Source organism: Symphalangus syndactylus, chromosome X, assembly GCF_028878055.3.
Source record: "Symphalangus syndactylus isolate Jambi chromosome X, NHGRI_mSymSyn1-v2.1_pri, whole genome shotgun sequence".
In the NCBI taxonomy this organism is placed as follows: Eukaryota; Metazoa; Chordata; class Mammalia; order Primates; family Hylobatidae; genus Symphalangus; species Symphalangus syndactylus.
The window spans coordinates 90,057,057-90,078,392 of record NC_072447.2 but is presented as its reverse complement, the minus strand read 5'-3'; the positions used below and the strand labels follow the sequence as shown (position 1 = coordinate 90,078,392).

Sequence of the window (21,336 nt, the reverse complement as noted above, 5' to 3'; positions counted from 1 at the left end):
ATCAGTTATCCTTGTTTGTAATTCAGTGCAATCTCTGTGGCCAGCTTTGCTTCATTAGCTCTTGAGACCAGATGATGAAATAAATGGAGGGCATAAGTCAACAGCCCTAGGTGTAGAAGGGGAAAGGGGGTGGTGTGCCTTTTAGGAAGAACGTTAGAAACCTCTCCAAGGTCCTGAGTTGGCTCAGCCGCTGTTACAGTTGCTCTTTTAAGTCTTTGAAGTGTCAAATGTGGAATAACTTTTAAACTTTCAGCTCTGAAGTGTTTTGATGAGAAGCATCTCGATTATCCTCCGTATAAGATTGTACTTTATCTCTGTTATATCGCCAGCTCCCAGTACAATGTGTGGCTTAGAGTAGCGAAGTAGTAAAGCTCGCTTTGAAGAAGGTAGTAAAAATTATGATTATTGTCACTACGGACCCAGCATTCTCAGAGGGGGCTGGAGGATGGGCTAGCTTAGGAATCATGCCTTTGTTGCCACAAGTGGAGTTCATTAAGTGGCATATGTTTGCCTGTGTGTGTGTGCATGTATGAAGAAGAGAAACACTGTGTGTCATCAATAGTGTGAAGGCAACCAGCAGGAGCAGCCTGAGAGGGACAAACGAGGTGGGGGGTGTAGAGAGGACAGGTATATTTATTTTTTTAAATGGGGGTTATCCTGCCTTTACTTTCTAGGAGGCTAATGTATGATGTACTAAAATCCCCGCCCCAGTATTTGTCACTAAGTATCGAAATGGGCGTGGTTTGGCATATAAGACACCTGCTTTTCGTGAGCCCTGCAAAGAGATACTCTTGGGGTCCTACCCTTACCCTGACTCCTCAAGTGCTCGGGAGGGTCCCCCAGTTCCAGCATCCTTTTTAAGAATCCTACCGCCCGCCAGCAATGCTGCTCCGTGGACTTGAGAGGGCCTGCTGAGCATGTGTGAAGAGCGCTGCGCATGCTCCGTGGAGTGGGCAGGTTTACCGAGGCGCTAGCAGGGGCTTTTACTACTCTTCGGCCGCCTCCCCAGCCCAGCACGCCCCCCTCCCCTCTATCCCACCACCCACCACGCGGTCCCCCGCATCCACCCCGCCCCTCTATCCCGCCCCCTTCACCCCAGGCTGGGGAATCTCCATTGACGTTTGGGTGACGCCGCTGTGCCGCCGCCGTGGGGGGGTCCAGGCGCCGCACAGGTAACGCCGCCGCTGCCGCCATATTGACAGAGCAGGGAGCGGGGAGGGGACCTGAGGAAGTGGGGTGTTGGGGGAGTCACCACCGAGCGGCCGTCGTTGTGGTGGCAGTGGTGAGCGCGAGCCGAGCGGCAGCTCTTGGAGAGGCAGCACAGAGTTGTCTTCTCTATGGGAATCACCGGGCGGCGGCGGCGGCGACCCCCAGCTCCCAGCCTCTGAGAGACCCGGCGGCTAGGGCAGCGGTCGCTGAAGGCGGGGCTGGGGGTCGCGGCGGCGGCGGCGGCGGCGGCGGCGGCGGCGGCGGCGGGCCAGTTCAATAGACAGGATGCGCGGCCGCGCCAGCGGTAGGCGGCAGCTCCTGTTTGAGTGCTCCTGAAGGGGAGATGCTACCATTCGCTCCTCAGGACGAGCCCTGGGACCGAGAAATGGAAGTGTTCAGCGGCGGCGGCGCGAGCAGCGGCGAGGTTAGTGTGGTGGCCAAGACGGGCTGGAGCCAACCCCCGCCTCCTTCCCCTCAAGACCTTGGCTGGGGACCGAGAGAGGAGAGGCGTGGGGCCGGGAAGCGGGCTCCCAGGCAAGCCCCCTTGATGCTGCCTCCACTGCCCTTTCGCTGGGGAGCGGGCGGGGATGAGACGGCGGGCTCGGGCATGCGGAGTGAGTGCAGCCTGGGCCCGGGCTCGGCCTTGGGCGGAGCGCCTGCCTGGCGGGCCACGCCAGAGTTGTTGCGACTAAGTTTCTTCACTTTCCGACCCGAAGGGGAACTGGGGGACTGGCGGGGTGCTGTGCCTGACTCCGCGCGTCCCTTTTTCTCCGCCGCGCCTAGTTTGCTGGCTGGGAACATTTTGGGGGACAGCTGCGGACTCCAGCTCGCTGTTGAACCCCGGGCGCTTTACGAACCCAGTGCAACAAACACACCAAGGTGACTAAGTAACTCTGGGGACATTTGCACATAGGCACGAGTGTTCCCTGGTAACAGCTTTCTCGTTTCTCTGTGGCTTGTTATGGTTCCTTGTAATGACCCACGTCGAGATACACTGGCGACCTATCTCCAGTCGCCAGGTTTCAGGTGATGTTCTACTGCTTCCTCTCAGGTCCCCTTGATTCTACTGCCCTCTTGCTCCGCCCCTTCTCCTTTCCACAACCGCTGTCCCTGCCCCGTTGGTCTGTAAAAGAAGACGCAAAGTAAACCCCAGCCTTTATAAATAAGTCGAATCTTTGGTAAGACTTAGCGAGGTTCAACCAAAATACTTTGGTTCACCTCTCTTCCCACTCTTCTTACCTCTGAAACTGTTCTGGTTGGGCTTTGGTCAGCTGTGCAGTGAGAACTTAGATGTACACAGGTGCTTTGTTTTTATTGTTGTTATAAAAGCGGGCAGCATTTAAACACAAAAACGTGTCTTTTGTGATAGAAAGTTGGATCCTTTTCTGATAACTTAATCGACTGCGTACTACTCCAGTAGAGGCCACCATACACCTCCTAAAAATAGTTGGTGAAATTGATTCACAGTAGGATATTTTGAGGTAAGACTCTCAATCCTCGACATCTAAAGGGTGCAACTTTGTCTTCAAGTACTTGCTCCATTTAAAAAAAATACACATTTGGCTGTTGTATGATTATCTTGTTTTTTTTTTCTTTAAATTTTTTTGTTATTTATCAACCAAACTGGGGTTAAGATTACATGCTAGAATAACATGTGGTAAGGAATGTAGTGGAAATAAATTCAGAAGTACCCGAAATCTGAACCTTCTATACTTACAGGAAATATTTTACTAGTAAACCAAGCAATTCCAATATACATTTTAATATTTTACATCTCGTAAGAACAAGATAAATGAATAGGCGTTCCTTTCTTGTTGAAATGTGGGAATGCTGTTTGCACAATTGTCTAGCAAGTCTATTGAAGGGGAGAGGAACTTTGTTATATTCATGTATGTAACTTACTGAACTTATAGGCATTTAGTTTATAAAAACAGTTAAATGCTTTGATATAAGAATGGGATGGGAGGTGGGAATCCTTTTGCATGCCTACTATTTTATTATTTCTGTTAACTTTGAATGTAGTATGTTTTAAATTGTAATTACCACATATGGTTTTTTTATTGTTTGCAGTATGTTTTAGGTATTGTAGAGATTTAACAATGGGTCTCTCTACCTCAGCAATTTGGAAAAATACTCGAGTGGAAATTGTTAATCCCTATGAAGTAAAACGAAAGGTGAAGGTAATGTGGTGAAGATAGTATTTCTGCCTTCTTTCTCTAAAACAGTTATGATTGGTTAGATTTAACCCTGCAAGTTACTTAATAAAAAGTATTGTAGGTGAAAACTAAATGCTACGTTTGAACAGACCCACTTAGTACTTAGAAGAGTTTGTTTGTTTTTAATTATATTCTTTTGATAAGAAGTAAACAAGTTTACTTTTGATAATTTATATTTTAATTACAAATTTGTTGATGTTGGCTTTAAAAATGCTAATTTTGAGTACAAGCTCTACAACCCTCAATTGTGATAATTTTAGGACTAAGAGTGTTTTTGTTGTAGAATATATATTTTTAAAATGTGCTAGAATCCTTAAAGAAAATGTAGATAAGAATCTGTTAACTTTAATGTCAAAAGAAATAATTTCCGTCCATTTCTGTGTGTGTTGAATCTGGTAAGATTAAAGATTATAGACACTACCATATATTTTGGAGTCTTTTTGTATCTTTTACCTGTCTTGCTTGCATGGACAGTTGTTAACCTTTGAATTATCATTCAGAAGTGTGTAAATTGTTTGAGACTCTTAACATGTTTTCCCACAGGAAAAACTTATTAAGGGTACTTATATTTTTAGATCAGTACACAATAGCGAGGTATAACGATGCCGAGCCTAACCACTGTTTGTAAAATTGTTCTATGGTGAAATGTGTCAGGTTTCAACCAATAACTAGCTTGGTTCCAGTGAGAGGCAGAGAATAGGCCTGAAAAGGGGAAACCTGGGATCTTTTGGTTTCTGGGAAGAGAGTTCTTAGAAGAGGGGAAATAGGGTAAGCAAGAAACTGATTGTGAGAGCTCTTGCAGGGACTGTCTCAATCATGTCTACTGGGAATAGGAACTTCAAAGGGCATCACCCCTCACGCAGTCACAATTTTAGCTTTTGACTGGATTCTGTCAGGATCAAGAAAGAGGTTTTACTTGAGATGGGATGGGTATTGGTCATTCCTGGGCAAGGATCATAAAGAACAACCTATTTGACTAATGTGAACTTTTCATGATTTAATGCCATGCATGTTACAGTTTGTTCGCTTGGTCGTTTGTTTTTTGGTGAGGAACCAAGTGCTTCTTTATCGAGTGATTATATAATTTTCACATTTCACATCATAGTAAACGTCTAGTACTTTTATATTATTTCTTTAGCAATGCTGTTTTTGTTTAAGCAAGTTTTTTTTTTTTTTTTGAGTCAGGGTCTTTCTATGTCATTGTCCATTGTCCAGGCTGGCCTCGAACTCCCGGACTCAAACAATCCTCATGCCTCAGGTTCCCGAGTAGCTGGGACTACAGGTGCTCACAACCATGCCTGTCTAAACAAATTAGTTTTGAGAGTATGTAGTTTACTGATAAAACCAATTTGGGAAAAACTTCTAATTTTAATTAATTTTCATGAGACCCTATAGTAATAGAGGTAAGAACAGCTTTGAAGGCAGGTAAATCTGGGTTCTTGTCTGAGCTCCATGCCATACTCATGGTGTGACACAGTCCACGTTACGTAACCTCTCTGAACCTCACTTTCTTTATCTATAATTTGGAGAAAAACCATCTTCAAGAGTTGTTTTGTAAGGAAAATTCAGTGCTGGGTTTAATAAACTTAGTAAGATGTTTTGCATCTTGAATTGTCTTTTCCCACAGTCATCATGCACAATAGTTCCTTCTCTTTTCCCACAGTCATCATGCCTCTTCCCATGCCCCTAAAGTCTGAACTATTGTCATCTATGTTAAAATCCTGGGATTCAGATAACCATGGCTATAGCCCCAGCCTTCCATTTCATAAGCAGTTTTTCTTAAGACCCCTTCCTAAATTTGATCATTTCATCTAAGTATAGTCGTGCTCTCACTGTGAACATTTGTAATCACAGATAGGGTGATCCAGGGATAAAATACAAAGTTATATTTAGAAACACTGGAAGGATAAGAAGAGACAGATAATTTCATTTATTATATCTGGCTGATGAAGTGTTTCATTGAAATTTTTAATTTTTTTTAAAAATTCTGAACTCTTGTCATGGTAGGAATTGGTTCAATTCATGAAGCATTTATTGAGTACAAGGCAGTGCTGTACATAGTGCTGTAATGTGAAATGCCTAAAAATATACCACAGAGTCCCACCCTACCCCCACAGGTTTACATTCAGGTAGTAAGACAGGCATGTATGGAAATTGTTATTGTAAAAGGCACAAGATTATCAACAATGGGGTGGTGGCGGTGGTGGTGGTGGTTTAGGAATGGATCTGGTAAGCCTTTGTGAAGGAGGTGGAATTTGAGCAGGGCATTAGAAAGTGGTAATATTTTCACAGACAGATGAACGGAGCATATTTCACGTGGATGGGGACAATATAAGAAAAGGCATGGAAATGTTCTGAAAGAAGGAAGAATCTGATACTGTTATAAGTCTGTGATGTGGGAGAGGGGATATAGTGAGAGATAAGATAAGGAATGTATTAAAGGTAAGCTAGGCCTAGGTTGAATAGGACTTTTTAAGCCTGTTTAAGGGTTCAATTTTATCTCATAAATAGGAGCCACTGAAGGTTTTTGAGAACATTAGTGACATTATTATATTTGTGCTTTGAAAAATAATTGATGGTAGTGAGGAATGGGGGAGATATGGAAGGTGGGGAATTCCAGCTAGGAGGCTATTGTGTTAGTGGAAGTAGTAGTGAGATTTTTGAACTAGTACAGAAGGGGTAGAAAAGAGATGACTGATGGGAGAGACCTGACAGAGGTAGAATAGTTACAATTTGGTAACTGATTAGATGTTGGAGAGTAAGAAGAAATAACAAACAACTGAGATTAGAAGCATCCTGGTAGGAATTAATTCAATGTAACAGGTATTTAATGCATGCCTGCCAATATAAGTCTCTGTATTAGCCACTAGACTAATATAAAAATAAATAGATCTTTGTAGTATAGGGAGATAGAAAGCTAAAATGAAATCTCCCCTTTCTAATATTGTATTGATAATAGCACTCCACTCCGAAGATTTCTGATCGTGCTAGAATGCTTAAATTCTGTACTACCAAAGGTGAATACACTTATTACTAGCTAAAACATTTTTTATTCTTTTTAAATGGGCCTTAGGCCTGTAATTCTTGTTTCACCAATGTTCATCTTCAGTAGTCAGCAGCTGTGAGTACAGAGTCCTATTCTGAAAATAATGACCAGTACTTATTTCTGGAATGTGGAAAGAGAGCAGGGACATCTGTATTTTTTGTATGCTTTCACCAGGTTTATTTGGAATAGGAAAGCGGGGAGGAGTCAGAGGGCAGTGGCCCCTCCCTGCCACAGGTGCCTTCTCAGTTCCTCCAAGTCAATCTTTCTTTAAACCAGTCTGATCTGGAAATATTCAGGTCAGTTCCTTCAGGGCAGGGCCTCTATATTTCCCTACCTTGATTAGTTCATCAAGAGAGCTAATCATTACCTCTGTGTTCCATAATAAGGCCTACCGATAGTGTAGTTGCTTTTCTGGGCCATATTGTTTTAGTACCTACCTTCTCATAGTCTCTCTCATCTAGAATTTTGATGAGGAAATGCAAGATTTTTTTCCCTTCCTGTAATTTCTTTCTTGGTGCCATCATTGTATGTAGCAGCAGTTCTTAAGATTTGATAAGCACTTGGAATCTTGAGGTATAAGCTTTTCAGTACTTTGTCAGAATTTGCTATGTAATGTTTATTCATTTATGTTATTTTCAAGGATTATTTACTGTTGCTGCCAATAATTTTTTTTGTTGTGTATTTTCTTTATTTTTGTTTGTTTTTAAGTAGGAAAGGAGCTGGATGGGAGAGAGATTTAGAGAGCTGAGCTAAATCTGGCTTTTGCAGATAAGAGATGTTTTCTAAATTGCCCTGGAGACATTCTGTAACTGATTTCACTGCTAGATTTTAATCTGTATCTCTACATTAGAAACAGGTCCTGCTGTAGTTTTGTGTGCACGTGTGTGCGTGCGTGTATGTGTGTGTGAGAGAGAAAGAGAGAGACGGAGAAAGAGGGAGGGTGGAGTAGAGTGCATGTGTGTTACTTGTGATTTGCTTCATTTTACCAAGCATTTGAGATGGTATATGGGAAATATAATCTGATAACTATTTTGATATTGAGGATAAGGGAAAACAAAGTAGGAGATATATGAAAAGGGTGGAGGGTAGGGGATGAAGGGTAAAATAGAGCACAAATAAGCAGGCTGTAAGGGTCTATGACATGTTTAAAATATAGTTGAATTATAAATTTGGCCTTGAGTTTTCTTAGCTGGTTTTTCTCAACTCTGGCTGTGTATTATATTTACCTGGGTGTGTAAAAAAATTATCCATGCCAGTGTTCCACTCAGAGATTCACATTTAACTAATCTAGAGGGGGCCTGGGCATCTATTCCCTAGATGCTTATGATGCACAGTCAGGGTTAAAAACCACAGCTCTAGGCCAAAGTAAAAAGAGAAATAGTCACATAGTTGTCATTATTCAATAGGAAAAAAAAGAATATTAATTTTTAAGCTAGCAATTAGCTCTACAGTAAATTATCTGTGAATTGTGATATTTTTCTGTGTGTTTTATTTTGTTGTTTTAAGATATGACTGGAGCCAAATGGGGTTGTTTGAACTGTCTTGTGTGTTCTTGCTCTTTAGTTTTGAGGAATTTGCTTTTCCAGTAGCATTAAAAACAAAATTTAGTACCATAGCTAGTTTTGATATAGTTCAGCCATATAACTAAGAGGTTAAATAACTTGTTCACCCATTTTACTAGCTAAGTAAGGAGATAGTGACTGTATTGAATGACAAATATCCCATTACATCTCTAACAAAAAATTTCAAAACCCATGGGTAATTATTACTATGAGATCCCTCTGCCTCTCCTGTAAAGTGATTGAAGACAAACTTTAAGAGGAAATATAGCAATTTAAACACCCAATACAAATTTTTTTAACCTGAAAAAACGTTGGAATCCATTCCATTTAAAGGTATCAAATCTTAAGGGAGAAAGAGATAACAGCGTTTATTGAGCATGAACTATGTACCAGCTAGTACTAGATGCATCGTAGATTATCTCAGTTTTATTCATTCTTCAAAACATCTTGGTAAGACAGTTGTGTCTTTTTAACAGAATAGAAAGGTACATGCAAGTTAGTGGGAAGTACATCTGGAATTTGAACCTAGATTATTTTAAATTCATGCTTTTTCCTCTATACATTGCTATCTCCCCCCTAAGGACAATATTGAAAATAAGGAGAGAATATAGATACGTTGTTAGCAACCATATTAGATCAGCAGTCAGATGTGCTGATTCAATAGCCATGCCTATTTAAGTTAAATAAATGTCAACAAAATCCCAGCAAGTCTGTTTTTGTGTTTTGTTTTGTTTTGTAAACAGACAAGCATATTCTACAATGTATATGTAAAAGTACAAGACCCAGAAGCTCTAAAACAATTTTGAAAAAGAAAAATAAAATAAGGAATTACTCTATTGGACATTAAGTTTTACTATGTAACTATAATAAAGACAATGTGGTATTGGTGGAAGAAGACACGTAGATCAGTAGACTAGAATAGAGTACACAGAAATAGAGCCACACAAATACACTCAACTGAATTTTGAGAAAAAATGCAAAAAATAAAAAAATAAAGATCAAGATCAGTTTTTAAAATCTGAGGAAATTTTAGGGGGAAAGTTGCTACCTTTTTGAAAAAAGGAGAACTTAAAATTTGCACTTTCTTTCTGAAGATTCTGGGGAAATTATTACATAAAACATTTTTGCTATTTTCAATTACTACAGTTGAAATTAGTCATTAAGACATAAGTGAAAATGGAACATGAATTATCCTAAAAATCATAAGCTTGATAAGAGTTGAAGTATAGGGATTTATTACTCTACTTAAAGGATCAGAGTGGACAAAACTTCAGAAGACAAAGGAGAAAAACGTCATATGAGGGGAAATGTAGACTGAATGTCAGGTTTCAAATGACTTTTAGTTTTTCTTAAAATGAGAGAGGTTTGATGTATGTGTTAAAGAAATTGTACTAATTGAGAATAGTCAAAATTCAAAATTAAGGGAAATAGATAAGCCATTATGTCTGATTTGATAAAAATATTTTGCATTCATGATTGTTCACCTGGAGTAGATGCAGTGATGAATGAATGCTGTTGGAAACGATTACATTTCAAACTTACATAAGCATATACAGAAAACCATATGTTGATTATAGAGACATATACAAAAATGATAGAAGATATATAAAATAATTTGTATATGATTTTGTACTTTATTTTACAGCTGGAGAAGAGTAACTCTAGACCTTCTGGCACAATCATAAAACATTTATTGTGTTTATCATTTGTAGAGCAATTATGTTGGAATAAGTGAATACTTATAGAATATCTTAAGGGAGGTCAGTCAATACGGATTTTGAAAAAAGACATGGTCATTCAGCAACTTCCTATCTATAAACAATATTAATTTGATTTTATTTGGTCTTTATTCATGATATTATGTGTATCAGTAGTTCTTTCTTTTTTATTGCTGTGCACTATTCTGTTATGTGAATGTACCACAGTTGATTTGTTCATTAATAAGTTGAAGGACATTTGGATTTGGGTTGTTACCAGTGTTTGGTGATTATGAATAAAGCCATTATACATATTTGTATGAAAATTTCGGTTTGGACATAACTTTTCACTTATATTGGGTAAACACTTAGGAGTGAGGTTGCTGTGTGAGAATTCCAGCTGCTCTGAATACTTGCCAGCACTTAGTGTTGTCAGATTAAGTGAAAAAAATTAGCTATTCTAATTGGAGTGTAGGGGTATCTAATTGTGATTTTAACTTGCATTTCCCTAATGACACATGTTGCTAAGCATATTTTCATATGCTTATTTGCCATCCGTATATATTCTCTGATGAGTTGTCTTTTCAAATTTTTTGAAATTATTCAAGTTAGGTTGTTTTCTTATTATTGAATTTTGAGAATTCTTTATATTCCAAATGCAAGTCCTTTATTAGATATCGATTTCCAAATATTTTTCCACGTGGTCTGTCTTTTCATTCTCTTAATAAAGAGTCGAGGTTTTTCATGTTAGTGAAGTCCAGTTTGTCAGTTTTTTTTTCTTTTATGAATTGTGTTTTTGGTGTTGTATCTGAGAAATCTAGCCTAATCCAAAGTTACAGAAATTTTCCCTTAAGTTTTCTTCTAGAAGTTTTTAGTTATATTTCTTAATTTAGGTCTTTGATCCATTTCTAGTTAATTTTTGAATATGGTGGGTAGTGTGGTAGAAGTCTATTTTTTTACACAGGTATGTCCAGTTGCTCTGCCACCATTTGTTGAAAAGACTACCTGTTCTCTATTGAATTGCCTTTGTACTATATCAAAAATCATTTTGTCACATATGTGTAGTTTTCATAATAATTTTAATGAATTAGTCCTGTGGAACTTCAGAATTGCACTTACTGAGCATAGATATATGGTGTTAATAAAATTAATTAATTAACACAATTAATAAAATTCTTGAGGTTTCTGTATTGGGTTTAGTGAAATATTCTTTATTAAAAAACAAAATAATTTCTGTGATATATTTTCTTTGCAGTCATTAATTTTCAAAACATTAAGTGACTGTTCTTAGACCCTTTTATAGATGAGGAAACCTAATAGTGCTAGAAGTTTTATGTGAACTTTCTCATTCTGCAGTGATACTTCTCTGCTTATCTCCTCTCCCGTATCTGTACATTACCCCTAACATTTTTTATGTAGCAGTTTGTGACCTGTTAGTTGCTTAGTATTAGACATGAAAGCTACAAGACTGAATAAGCTTCAGTTCATATTCTAGAAACTATCTCTTTGCCAAGAAAATGGGAGCCTGGATTGTTGGAGCTTTGTTAACCATCATTAACATAGATTTAATTTTGCTCTTTTTAAATAAAATTATTTTGGCTTGGCATGGTGGCTCATGCCTGTAATCCCAGCACTTTGGGAGGCAGCGTGAGAGGAATACTTGAGCCCAGGAGTTTGAGACCAGCCTGGGCAACATAGCGAGACCCTGCCTCTAAAAAGAATAAAAAATTAGCTGAGTGTTGTGGTGCATGCCTGTGGTCCCAGCTACTTGTGGAGCTGAGGTGGGAGGATCACTTGAGCCTGGGAAGTCAAGGCTGCTGTGAGCCATGATTGTGCCACTGCACTCCAGCCTGGGTGACAGAGCGAGACCTTGTCTCAAAAAAAATATATTTTAGTTTTTAAAATTGACAAATAATAGTTGTATATTCCTTTTGGTTTTAAGAAGAGAATGACATTTGTTCTTTGAGAAACATTTTAAAACTACCTTCTTTAACCTTGGTTAATGATACTAAGTGCCTCATGCCTTCCTATGTGAAAGAGGAAATATGAGAATAATGTAGGTTGGGTTTGTATTGAGAATATTGTGCTAATTAAGTTGATTGTTAAACTTAAGGAAATATAAACAGTTGGGTTAGCTATCTCAGATTCTTTACAAATTCAGAATAGCATAGAGGATAATAGCTGGTTCCCTAGAGCTAGAATGCCCGAGTTTAAATTCTGGCTCTTTATTTATTTACTGTGTGACCTCGGACAAGTTACTTCTCTGTAGTTTACTTGGTCACTCTATGTGTAAAATGGGGATAACAGTAGCATATAATATATGTAAAGCACTTAGAAGAGTGTCTTTTCCATTGTAAGCACTCAGTAAATATTATTATTTTTAAATATATCACATCTGCAATCTGAGTTATTGAAGATTAACAGGCTTGCAAGTTAAAAAAATCAACTATTGTATAATGATATTTAATACCATCTATAATTATGCAGTTATTAGTATTTCTTCTTCTTTAAAGGTATTTATATACAAATACACATTTCTCTTTTTTGACCATCTGCTTCTACATGTGGCTTGAATTTTGAAACATTTTATTCTTCCTTGATTAGCTGTAGTAAGACTGTCTTTTTTTCGTATTCATTTCTCAAGAGGATGGTACTGCTTTTACTGAGCTTATATTTTCTGTATTCACTGAGCTTCTGTTTTCTGTAGTCTATTGACTTGTGATTTTCTCTGAGTAGTTTTTTGACAGCAAACATTTATTAATGGAAAAAACCCCACACATATAGGTAGAATTTGACCTCAAGCTAAGGTTTTGTAATAGCTGTCTATTTTTGACCTTTTTCCACATAGAAACCCATTTTAGTTTTTAAATTTTTTCCTTTATTCTCCATTGTTTATGAAGTGATGAAAGAATAGAGTAATATGGTGTAGGACATTTAGGAACTGTGACTCACTGGGATAAAGTTGCTTTATCCTGTCACTAGCTTGCTGTGTGTTTTTAGGTAAATGTTATTTAATTAATCAGTTTCTTCACATATAAAATGGGAATTAACGTGTTTATGATTATTTTGAGAAGTAACACAATTGTACTTTGTATATAATGTTTGTTAAGAATAATAAAGTTCTTTTTCCTTTCAAAAAATAACTAAAGATTTAGGTGTTCTAGACAAAGTACGTCTTTAACCCTGATATATAACTCAGTGGACGATTCAAACTTAATTCATACCCCAAAGGTAGTATTTTAATGTGATTATATAGACTTCATATCTTGAAGAGGTTACAACAGTGAGAATTACTACCTCAGAATATCATGTGTGTATTCAGGTTGTATATGTACGTGACTTCATTTATACCACATGAATACTTACATTTTTGGAAAGTAAACTTCCCAAATGCATGTGTTGTAGCCCATATGAGACTGGCCAGACAGCCAGTGCCTTTGCATTGGGAACACTTTGGAGCTATTCAAAACCAATAAAGTCATTAGCTCTGATTTCAGCTAAGCAGAGTAAACAAATTCCTGCCTGAATAGAAACCAGAAAGCTGCTTTTCTGTCATTGAAACAAGGTTGTAAAAACTCCAATGTTCTGGAAATACCTTCTAATGTTTATGTAATATTGATGTACTTAGTTTAACTCAGTAGTAACAGTAGTTACTCAGTGACTCAGTAGTAACTCAGTAGTAATAGTAGTAGTACAACTACTAGTCCTTTTTAAAAGCATGATGATAATTGGATTTGTTTTACTTGGTTCTAAATATTATTTTGCATGCACTCACCAAATTATGATTAAATATGTATAAAGTATTGTGTTACTAGATAGGGTTCATTTGGTTATTGCTCTCAATTTCTGTCTTGATAACTGAAAACTGTGTATTTATGCATTTTTCCATAACGTACAAAGAAATGTCTGAACTGAAGGACAATATATTATGTCACAAATTCCAACAAATTTAGCCTTATAGAAAGATTTTGAAAAATATTTTGGTTGTTAATGTTTTAATTCCATACTCCTGTGGCATTATTCACAGGTTCACTAATAGATCTTTCCCACCCTTTTGCTTTTCTAATATATCAATACCTGATTTCCTCCTACTCAAATAAGCCGTCAAGAAAGTAGAGCCTCGGTATGTATGGCAGTTCAGTTTGTGCCGTATTCTTGCTTTGCATAGCTCCCCTTACTCTTGGCTATGTAATGCCTAGCATATAAATGCTATGTAAATAGCTGTTAATAGAGATAACATTATTGCTATGTAATACCTAGCAGTATAAATGCCATGTAAATAGCTGTTAGTCGAGATAATTTAAAATATAGAGGAAGAGATATACCAGATAAATAACAGAGATAATTTAAAGTATAGAGGAGGATATGCATAGTTATATGCAAATGCCACATCATTTTATATACAAAACTTGAGCATCTGTGGATTTTGGCATCCACGAGAGGTCCTGGAACCAATCTCCCACAGATACTGAGGTTCATAGTGTGATTTCCATGCAAGATATGAAATACAAAGAATTTCTAACATTTTTTTTCTTGAAAACAATTTTATGACAACCCAAATAATATATTTTTAATGTGATTTTGAAAAAGCTGAATTCCTCTTTGCTGTTAGCATTTAAGAGTCAGAAATGGGAAGTAAAATGACTTACTGTAACTTCTTCATGAAATTATGTTTCAAAGTTGGTTTTAAACATTTTTAGTAAGAAAACTAATAAAAATCTAAGGAAAAATAATGGCCATTGCTTATTATTGAAGTTATTTTATAAATTTTACTCATTTTGATCCCAGATTTTAGTCATTCCATTTTGTAAATATTTTTCCAGTGTCTATTATGTTCCAGATAACCAAGAGTAATATGATGAGATCCCTTTCCTCCAGGAGATTACAGTATGATAGAGAGATGGAACAGACAAGTAACACAGTGTTTACTGATAGAAGTCTGCATAGGGTAAGGTGGAAGGAAAAAGGGAAAGTGTAACGTTGATTCTTGATAAAGATGAGTTGACATTCAAAAGCACAGGTAATTCAAAATGGCAAATACTCCAAAGATCATTCATATTTAACTTTGGACTTGGTTTTATGCCTTGATTTGAACATGGATATGTTTTACCAGCTGACTACTTTTACAACAGAGCCTCATGATTGCATTTAAATACCTGACTAAAGTAATCACTTGGAGGGTGTATACTCTTGTCCCATTCTGAGACTCTTTTAAAAAAAAGACATCTCTTTTAAATTGATTTGAAACAGAATTGCCCTTTCTTAAGTCCTCCCTGAAGCAGTGACAATAATTAGGTGGGTATATTTCAAACCTCTTGAGGTACAAACTACAGGAATATTGTATAATTAGAAAGCCAGAAAGGATCAAAGTAAATCATTTAAAATGAGTACTGTAGTTGTTATCAGATTTCTCATAAGCAGTATGTTAACTATATAATTTAATCTAAAAGTTCAAAAAGATGAAAGTGTTTTGGGGAAATGACCATAGATATTAATAAACCTTTGAAAATATTTGGTAGTATAAAAGACAGAGTACAAATTAAAACTTGCCTGGTGAATCCAAAAAAACAAACCAACTAAATCTTATTTTTGGAAATGTCTTGCTTAAAAGACTTAGATAAATTGATAAAGTGTGTTACAGTAAAAATATACAAAGATACTTTTTTATTTCTCTCCAATTTGTGTTTCTTAAAGCAAAGAGTATGTTCATGAGTATGTATATACCTTTATGGGTTGGTTTGGGAGATTCATTTCACGTTGACCAAAAGTGATTCTATCATAATTTTAAAAGTGATCTTTCTACAACAGTATGACATATCAAAAATACACTAGGGCTGGGCACTGTGGCTCATGACTGTAATCCCTGTGCTTTGGGAAGCTGGAGCAGGAGGATTATTTGAGCCTAGGAGTCTGAGATTACAATGAGCTGTAATCCCACTGCCACTGCACTGCAGCCTGGGGCGACACAGCGAGATTCTATCTCAAAAAATAAATAAATGAAACAAAAAAACTAAACTAAGACTGTTGAGTCAATGCTATTATGATAGTGATATGGCAGCAAGTTTTGATTCACAGATTTATTATTCTCTATACAGGGAGCATTATTCACCTCTGATGAATTATTAGCTAAAATGTTTTTATTTTTTTTTCTGTATTTTTATCAGAAAAACATTCACACATCACGCATTTATTGAGCACATGTCAGACACTGTGTCAGCTGCTTTAGGAACATTGTATGAATCCTGACAATCCTAGGTTGCTTATTTTACAGATGAAGAAATCGCAACTAAGAAAGCCTAATAAACTTTTCAAAGGCAGTAAAAGTAGAGCTTTAGAGTTTGAATCTTGGTCTGCTTGACACTGAAGAATTGCTGTTTTCGTGACATACTATGCCTGCCTAATGAATGAAACACAGCATCATTCCTCAAGGAGCTTTAAGTCTAGATGCGCATGACAAGAAATTTACCTGATATGATGTATTACTAATTTTATTTTTAGCGTTAAAATTTTAAATTGTCTTATATATATAAATATATATATGAAACATAAAATTTGCCATCTTAACCATTTTAAAGAATACAGTTCAAAAGTGTTGAGTACATTCACATTATTGTGCAGCCAATCTACAGGACTGTTTTTACCTTGCAAAACTGGAACTCCTTACACGTTACACAAAAGCTTTCCATTCTTCCTTTTTTGCCAGCCCCAGCAACCACCTTTCTACTTTCCATCTCTATGAATTTGACTATTCTAGATACCTTATATAAATGGAATCATATAGTATTTGTCATTTTATGACTGGCTTGTTTCAATTCATATAATATCATCATGGTTCATGTTGCAGCGTGTGTCAGAATTTCCTTTCTAAGGTCGAATGATATTCCATTGTATGTATATACCACATTTTGTTTAACTTACCATCTGTCGATAAATACTTGGGTTGCTTCTACCTTTTGGCTATTTGTAAATAATGCTGCTGTGAACAGAGGTGTACAAATATCTTTTTGAGACCCTGCTTTGGATTTTTTGGGGTCTATACCCAGCAGTGGGATTGCTAGATCATATGGTAATTCTATTTTAAATTTTTAAGGAATTGCTATACTGCTTTTCATAGCAGCTATACCATTTTACATTGTCACCAACAGTGCACAGAGGTTCCTGTTTCTCCACATCCTTATGTATGGTATAATTATTTTGAAAAAGTAAATTCCAAGGTATATTCTGGATTTACTTTGCATTTCAACAAAGCCATGCTGTTGATAATTCATGTTGAGAGGGTTAGTTCTTAAGATATTGAGATATCCCTGATTGTTAAAGGAATATGAAATTATGTTCTTGTGGTGATTCGTCAAGGATCTAGGACCAGAAATACCATTTGACCTAGCAATCCCATTAATGGGTATATACCCAAAGGATTATAAATCATTCTAATGTAAAGACACATGCACACGTATGTTTATTGCAGCACTATTTATTGCAGCACTATGTATAAACACTATAAATAAACACACATGTTTATTGCACTACTATTTATTGCAGCAAACACTTGGAACTAACCCAAATGCCCATCAGTGATAGACTGGATAAAGAAAATGTGGCACATACACATTATGGAATACTATGCAGCCATAAAAAGAATGAGTTCATGTCCTTTGCAGGGACATGGATGAAACTAGAAACCATCATCCTTAGCAAACTAACACAGGGACAGAAAACCGAACACCACATCTTCTCACTCATAAGTGGGAGCTGAACAATGAGAACACATGGACACACGGAGGGGAATATCACACACTGGGGTATGTCAGGGGTTGACGGGAAAAGGGTGGGGAGAGCATAGGACAAATACCTAATGCATGTGGAGCTTAAAACCTAGATGGCGAGTTGATAGGTGGAGCAAACCACCATGGCACATGTATACCTATGTAACAAACCTGCATGTTCATCGCATGTATCCCAGAACTTAAAGTAAAATTAAAAAAAAGGAATTATGTTCTCTAAACTGTGCTTAAGTTAGTGATTGATTTTTCAGAAAGCAGGATTAAAGGACAAAAATAGAACTGCTCAATTTTAAGTTTATTGAAACTAAAATTAAAAATTTGGCCCCACTTAAACATTTGTCCTGGGTCACTTACTAGTGTGTAGTTTACAGTTTTATTTCTACCAAATGAGAACAAATATGTGAGTTTAGTAAGTAAACATCTATTTTAAAATGATTAAACTGTAAAATTTGTCTCTGGTAAGTCTGTTTCAGGGGAGAATTTTTGATCATAGACACTTTGTATTACCTAGTGCTGCAAAAAATTACTGTAAATTTAGCAGCTTTAACCAAGACACATTTATTATCTCACAGTTTCTATGGATCAGGAATCTGGGCATGGCTCAGCTAGATCCTCTGCTTAGAGCCCTACAAAGCTGTAATCAACACATGGGTCAGCTTGGTCCTCTGCTTAGATTCCCAAACAAATGTAATCAAGGTTTCAGCTGTTCTGCATTGTTATATAGAGGCTTGACTTGGGGAATAATCTACTTTTACACTCCCTCAGATTCTTGGTAGAGTTCCTTTCCTTGTGGTTGCAGGACCGAGGGCCCTGGCTTCTTGATGGGTGTTGAGTGGAGGCTGCTTTCAACTCCTAGAGGCTGCCTGTAGTTCCTAGAGGATGGCCACAGTCTCTCGTTATGTGGACTTTCTCAACATGGTCACTTAATTACTTCATTCAAGCCAGGAAGGAGAGCCTCTAGAGTCTTACATGACACAGTGTAATCATATATGTAAAATCTCATCGCCTTTGCCATATTCTATTGGTTGGAATTCAGTGATAGGCCATGTTCACATTCAAGGGGATGGGGATTATAGAAGGGCATAAACAGCAAGAGGCGAGGATCATGGGGGCTCATCTTAGAGTGTCCAGCACATTGCTTCATTGGTAGGTTTCTTTCTCTGTTTTATTTTGTCCTGGGCTTAATATATAGGCATAGATTTTTTTTGTTTTGTTTTTTAGTTTTTTGCCTTTGAGCCAGAGTCTCACTCTGTCACCCAGGCTGGAATGCAGCAGCGTGATCTTGGCTCACTGCAACCTCCACCTCCTGAGTTCAAGCAGTTCTCCTGCCTGAGCCTCCCCAGTAGCTGGGATTACAAGTGCACACTGCCACACCCAGCTAATTTTTGTATTTTTAGTAGAGATGGGGTTTCACTATGTTAGCCAGGCTGGTGTCGAACTGACCTCAGATGATCCACCTGCCTCGGCCTCCCAAAGTGTTGGGATTACAGACGTGAGCCACTATGCCTGGCCAGATCTTTATTTTAGGTAGATGTGGACCCACCTTTATCTTTAGCTCTAATTTACTTTTGTTATTTAAATAAAATGAAAAAATTGAATAGAAGAAGTCTTCTTTACAAAAGCTATCAGTGACTAATACGTAAATGTAAAGCTTATTTGAGAGATACATTTTCTTTTTTCTTTTTTTTTTTTTTTTAGAAGGAGTCTCACTCTGCCATCCAAGCTGGAGTGTTGTGGCACAATCTTGGCTCACTGAAACCTCCACCTCCTGGGTTCAAGCAGTTGTGCCTCAGCATCCCATGTAGCTGGGATTACAGGCGTGTGTCACTACGTACAGCTGATTTTTATATTTTTAGTAGAGACGGGTTTCACCATGTTGGCCAGGCTGATCTTGAACTCCTGATCTCAGGTGATCCACGTGCCTTAGTTTCCCAAAGTGCTGGGATTACAGGCGTGAGCCACCGCACCTGGCCAATATTTTTTTTTACTAGGTTGATTTTGGGGATCCTGGAGAATACTTGAAAATATATAATACTGTCAAATTTATTGTGGAAACTGCTGTCCTGTGTATGTTTTGTTAATCATTTGCATCACCCATATTTATTCTCGCTTTCTATCTAGTTCTTATTTATCTCTCTACTGTCTTCTTCAGAAATGTGTATCTATTCTCTTCTTCAGATGTGCCCACAATTAAGGAAAAAGTAGATTTTATTCTAGTTAGATGTGGACCTACTTCTGAGTTTCAGTATACCTTTCAGCACCAAGCTATAAGCTCTGTTAAATTCCTCCTTTTGTGTAACACTAAGGAACAGGTTTATGTATCATAGATAACAGTAAACTCTTTTACTAAACTATATGTATTCATATGTTCACTATCCCATACCACCTCCAATTCCAAGGATCTGAAAGGGATTTTTTTTTTAATTTCTCAGTTCAGTTTTCCTTGATGAATTGCTTTGGTCAATAGTAGTAAGAAAGCGATAAATTTGAAGTGACCTATGTGATTTTCTGAGATCAGATGAGTACAGCAACTCAGTTTAGTATTTCTGTTTGTCCAGCATATTTGTAAGTGCTTTAAGTCTTTTCTGATAAAATGTGAAAAGAATTTTTAAAGTAGTCTTCTCTAAGCCCTGGTATGAGAGTCTGTTCACTTGGATTTTGAAATATCTGAGTAAATTATTACTACCTTTATTGTTGCTGATAAACATTCCAGAATCATATGTAGAATTTTTTTCCTCCCATTTGACACTTAATTGGGGAAAGCAGCATGTCTGCTTATCTTTTCAAATTACAAATTTTATTTTTGAAATAAAGATTTATTGTCCCAGAGAATTCAGAAATTATTTTTGTTTTTATGTGGATGAAAATGATTTAAGTTATAGATGAAAATGATTTAAATTATAGTAAGTATCAATGGGTATACACTATGGTTCTCCGTAGGATGAATATTCTTATATTGAAAACCTGGTACCTTGAGGGTAGATGAGATGGGAGTAATGGAGTGTTCTGTTTCTAAAGGCCATTTCTGACTGAAATAATTTCCAGGATAGAGTGATCTTCTTGACTCATTCACATTCATTTTATTTCTAGTTCCTTCAGACCCACAGCTTCATGATAAATTAGTCATAAGATGATATGAATAGGAAGTAACCAGTAACTAAGGTAACAGAGGAAAGCAATGTTTTTCTTTTTTTATGGATAATCCTCTTCCTATGCATAATCCTTTTTTCTATGGATAATTCTGAGAGTCATTTTATGGCAAAAATTTAATTATCACGATTCTGTCTTAATACTGATTTCTGGACTGTTTTCTGAATGGTCTTCTTTCTATATGCTTACAATGAATCTGTCACAGTTTTTTTTTTTAATCCCACATAGTCTGTTTTGTTGAGCTAGGGTGGTAGATGGTGTTATCATTTAATGAAATGGGAAACCTTGAAGAAAGAGCAGATATGAAGCAGGGATCGAGAATTCCTTTTTGTATTGGTTATTTTTGAGAGACATCTGAGATAAACATGTGGAAATGTCAAGTATGCAGTTGGATATATGGATCAGGAACTCAGAGTTAGTCACTGAGTAAACGTGAATTATGTTAGTAAATTAGCTGCCTGGGCAAAGAATGTGGAGTGGGATGAGAAGGTGATCCTAGTCCATTTCCTGAGGAATTACAGTGTTTCAAGGGTATTGAAAAAAAGCAGCAAAGGAAATTGGAGTAAAATAAAAGGAGCGTATGGTATTACAGAAGCTAAAGACTCAAATAGGAGAGTGGTCACCTGTGACATGCTGCAGAGAGATCAAATAAGATAATGACTGATGGATCCATTA

The 21,336-nt window shown here is 37.1% G+C and overlaps 1 protein-coding gene across 3 annotated transcripts in view; it reads left to right on the top strand.

The window, feature by feature from the left end:
• Positions 1-946: 946 nt before the first annotated feature.
• The window catches only part of RPS6KA6 (ribosomal protein S6 kinase A6), a 151,604-nt gene continuing 131,214 nt past the window's right edge, over positions 947-21,336 (top strand). The window contains exons 1-2 of one of the 3 annotated variants that reach the window (XM_063634641.1): positions 1,593-1,633; positions 3,280-3,389. In XM_063634641.1, the coding sequence (XP_063490711.1) occupies positions 3,309-3,389 (81 nt within the window). In that variant the 5' untranslated portion in view covers positions 1,593-1,633; positions 3,280-3,308. Of the gene's footprint in view, positions 1,634-3,279; positions 3,390-21,336 lie in introns of all 3 variants that reach the window. The other 2 variants (XM_055267628.2, XM_063634643.1) reach the window with 2 other exon arrangements.